A 4,206-nucleotide genomic window follows, 5' to 3' on the forward strand; every position below is an offset into this window, starting at 1 on the left:
CAGTTACATTTATCATTGGAACTTGTACCTTTACATGACGTATCTTGGTTCTTATTTTTTTCCCATTCTCCTAGCCTTCCTTCTCCCCTCCACCCTTCCCTATTTAAAAAGACTTTGTTTCCATTTTTTTCTTTTATCTTATTTTTTCTCTTCCCTTTTTACCTTTCCCCTACCTCTCCCATTTGCCCAATACCTTTAGACCTTTTCTTCCTATTACAAAATATCAGTTATACATTTTGACCCTTATTTACACTTTTAGTTTATCACACCAGAGAAACTATACAGTATTTATACATTTGTGTCCTATTAATTTCACTTAAGAGTATGTCCTCAATGTGCATCCACTTAGCTATAAATTTCTCTAGTTTCTCTGTCTTTGTGGCTGAGTAGTACTCCATTTTGTTAAAAAAAATCACATCTTCTTTATCTAGTTTCCAGTTGGTGAGCAATTGGGCTGTTTCCAACTTTTACCTATTACAAACTATGCTGCTATAAACATGGGTGAGCATATATCACTGTGTTACAATTCTTTTAATTATTTTGGGAAGATACCCACCCACCAGGGTGGAGATGCTACATCCTTAAGGTGTACCAATCTATTCTATCTTCCATGACAAAATCCATGCAAAAATTTTAGCAAGGATCATTTGAGATCAATCCACATTTCCCACCCATTCCTCCTAGAAAAGGATCGTCTTCTCACATCTGCTAACTTTTTGCTCACTAACTAATGCCAAATTTGCCTGTATAAAAACAAGGAATTAGGAAGGCTTGGCTGAGGCTCACAAAAACAGTGGCCTGTCCATGGGGGAGAAAAAGAATAGTCACGCACAGAAACAGTGTAGATGAGGATCTAAATCAAAGAAATAAGAGTCCCAGAAAGATAGGGGACAAAGGAATGATGGCTCCGGCATCTAATTCCAGCACCAGTGTCTGCCTAGCCTTAAAATCCTTTTTTCCTTTAGCTACATCTTAAACTTAAACAATACACCATATTCTTTCAATAGTGGACATCAAGAAAGAATATGTTGGTGCTATTTGGGAAATGTTAAGTCAAGGTGAATAGTATGTAGAGCAGACCTACACAGTGGTATATATGTTTGTCCAAAAAACAATGTAAATACTATTAATAAAAACAGCTTGAGAGAGGAGCTGGGGTATGGTGTTGTAGGTGGTGCCCACCTGGAAGGCTAACACTTAGGAAGCTAAGGCAGAAGAATTTCCATTTGAAGATCATCTAGGATTACATAGCTGTTTCAAGGTCAGGCTGGGCTGCATAGAAAGGCCCTGTCTCAAAAGAAAATAATACAAATAAATACATTTTAGAAGGAAAAATTATTTTTCTATTGAAAGTTAATTGGAAAATGGTTCACTTTTCATTTATTCTATAAAGACAACCACTCAAATCCAGGTCTGATGCTTCAGCACACAAAAATCCTTTGTATGAGTTAATGAAGGTTCCATGTCTTCTCTATGGGTTGGGAACTGTATGTCCCATCTTGGATTCCACTGTGATGAAGAAAGCATTTCATGTACTGGTTACAAAATATAAAATTGCCAGGGTCCCAACACTGTTCTATAATAAACCAGCTGTGTGAGTTGGATAAGGGTCTGAATCACTTATCTCCTGACTCAGACACACTGGACTCCAGTAACAGAGTAGACCTTATGGGTAGTGAAGGCTAAAGTACGTGATGCAGGAAAAGAATTGAGACTCTAACAGGAAGTCACACACAGACAATGTTATCTCTTTTTGATCTGGCCAGGTTCACTTTCCTGTACAGTCAGGATCAAAGGCACTACTTCTGTTACCTTGAAAGATAACTCATGAGATAACTTGGTGGCTCCAGGTCTATTCTGGTGACATCATGCTGGAAGAATCCTCCTCCCTTTGCCTCCCATAGACATGGCACCTACTCCTTCCCCAGTTAGCCCCAGAGAGCCGAGCACTCACCCACAGAACCCCCATCCAGGAACTTTGCAGGGTGGTCTCCATAGTCCAGTTGGAAAGACATACTTTCTTGTCTTGGGTGGTGCACTGGGCTTCAGTACTTTAAACTGCAACATCTTTGGTTCTACCCTGGACCAGAGTAGTTATTTCACAGAGGTATTGTATGTGATGTGTCCACTGTATGTAGTGACAGTGGCTGCCATGATTCCCTCTATTCTGCCCTGGCCACTTACCCAGCATCTCTGGATACTAGTGAGGTGACAGCGGTACAGCCCTATCTAATCAGCCGACAGTCCAGGATGGAACTCAGTAGAAAGTAGCATCTGAGGGAGATCTGGAACCAGATGCTGGGGTCAGCTGGGACTCAGGTGACAGTGGCATCTATGATAGCTTCCTGTAGAGCCCAGGGGAGCTGCAAGGAGGGTGTTGAGACTGCTAGAGCAGCTGGGAGCTGGCTCTGGGCTTCTCTGTCGGGAAGGATGTGGGTGGGCACAGATCCAGAGAGGGGATCTTGTGTGGGTCCTCTCCACAATCCACACACCGTGACTCTCCCTCCCACCCAGCGCAGTAGTAAACGGCCACATCTTCTTTGGTTACAAATTTGATAGTAAGGGTTGAAAACTGAGTTGCAGAATCTTTCTTTGCTAAAACTCTGCTGTTTTGTCCTTGAGCTGAGGTTGTCGTTGAGATCACTTGAATCAGATGCTCCAAAGCCTGATCCTGTTTCTGCCGGTACCAGTGAATGGCTTCAACTTCAAAATTGTCAGTTGATACCTTGCAAGGGATGTCAACCCTTTTATTTTCTTCAGTAGAAATGGAAATCTGGGACTGCTCCATCTTCTGCACTCCGAGCCCAACTGTAAGTAAAAGAGGACAACTGTCAGTGAACTTCTGAAAATATAACAAGGGATCGTGGAAGCAATACTTTGGTCACAAAATGGGACCAAAACGTGCAGAGAGTGACTCACAAGCCCAGAAGGAGAAAAAGGTGGCTGCTTGCAGCAGTAACATCCTCAATATCAGGCTGTGTCTCCAGGGAGAAGGCAGAAAGTAGGAAGCTGATGGTTGGACCCTCAGGCAGAGACAGGAGGGTATGGCCGGAAATGGACAGAAGAAGGAAGTGGTGGGTGGGGAGACTCTGGGCCCTGCAGCCTCTCAAGTACATCTCATGCACATTTCAAGACAGAGCTGTGGTCACTCTAGGTTCAAGGGGACCAGAAAGGGCTATTTTTCTCAGGATTCAATTTTTGCGTATTACCTGTTTGATTAGTGCTAAATTTCAAAATCAAAAATATTAACGATCATTTGTCATTTTCAAGTTTTTTTCCCTAGCTGTTCTTTACCTTTAAATCTTAACAACAATCACATAGTATGGACATCTGCAGTTGCATTTTATAGATGAGGATTCTGAAGTACAGAGTGGAGAACAACTCTAGATTCACACAATTGAAAAGTAGAATCTTCCTGTAAAAATGCTCAACAAAATTAGCACAGGTGGGAAGATGAGGAAGATGACTGTGGTCATTATGGATCATAAATATAGACTAACTAAAATCTACAAATATATATTTAAAACTAACTGAAACAGGATAAGGGAACATAAAAACATAGGTAATCATAACACCAAAACCAACAACATACCATTACGGTATGCCCATGTTACTGTTTTTCTATAGACTATGAACTATAAACATATTTTTCTGTACAGAGCTTTGTATTCTGCCTTATTCAGTTCACCTTTTCTGAGCAAATTCTCACAACACTGAAGCATCTTCACGTCTGCAGTTATCCACGCTGTGTCCCATAGAAACTGCCTGACCCTAGGCGAAATTCTTCATCTCTTTGTGCATCAAATTCAATTGCATCTGTGTCAGAATTTTATGCAGATTAAATATCATGCCCAGGACAGTTCCTGACATACAATAAATGTTCAGTATTTCTTTAATATCTTTATTGTTACTTTGTCATTCTGTTAGTTCAACTTCCTCCAACCTCCTATCAAATTTTTACTTTCTCGCAGGCTTGCTTCTTCAAATGTTTCTGGGAGTGTTCTCAAGAAATGATCCAGGTAGGTCAAGAGCGACCTGACAAATGTTAGATTTCATTTTCCCACATAGGAGACTGCATTTTCCCAAACTTAATTTTTTTCTTAAGCTTCTTCACTTGTGTTTCATTATTTCCATGTGGTTTTTTCTGAAACCAGGCTGCATCAGATCTCTTTAGCCCCTGCCAGTCGTTCCTCAAGATCGTGTCCA

At 41.0% G+C, this 4,206-nt stretch overlaps 1 long non-coding RNA gene and 1 gene segment (V, D, J or C); one reads left to right on the forward strand and one right to left on the reverse strand.

The window, feature by feature from the left end:
• Positions 1–1,882: 1,882 nt before the first annotated feature.
• LOC104873669 lies at positions 1,883–2,996 on the reverse strand. The segment is given in 2 exon segments: positions 1,883–2,808; positions 2,920–2,996. Coding segments are annotated over 2 exon segments (465 nt in total).
• LOC104853043 overlaps positions 2,762–4,206 on the forward strand; it is a 26,492-nt gene continuing 25,047 nt past the window's right edge. The window contains exons 1-2 of the long non-coding RNA XR_004517669.1: positions 2,762–2,810; positions 3,972–4,019. This is a non-coding gene — a long non-coding RNA (uncharacterized LOC104853043). The remainder of the gene's footprint in view (positions 2,811–3,971; positions 4,020–4,206) is intronic.

This window comes from Fukomys damarensis, unplaced genomic scaffold (genome assembly GCF_012274545.1).
Source record: "Fukomys damarensis isolate Sample0158 unplaced genomic scaffold, DMR_v1.0_HiC HiC_scaffold_17, whole genome shotgun sequence".
NCBI lineage: Eukaryota > Metazoa > Chordata > Mammalia > Rodentia > Bathyergidae > Fukomys > Fukomys damarensis.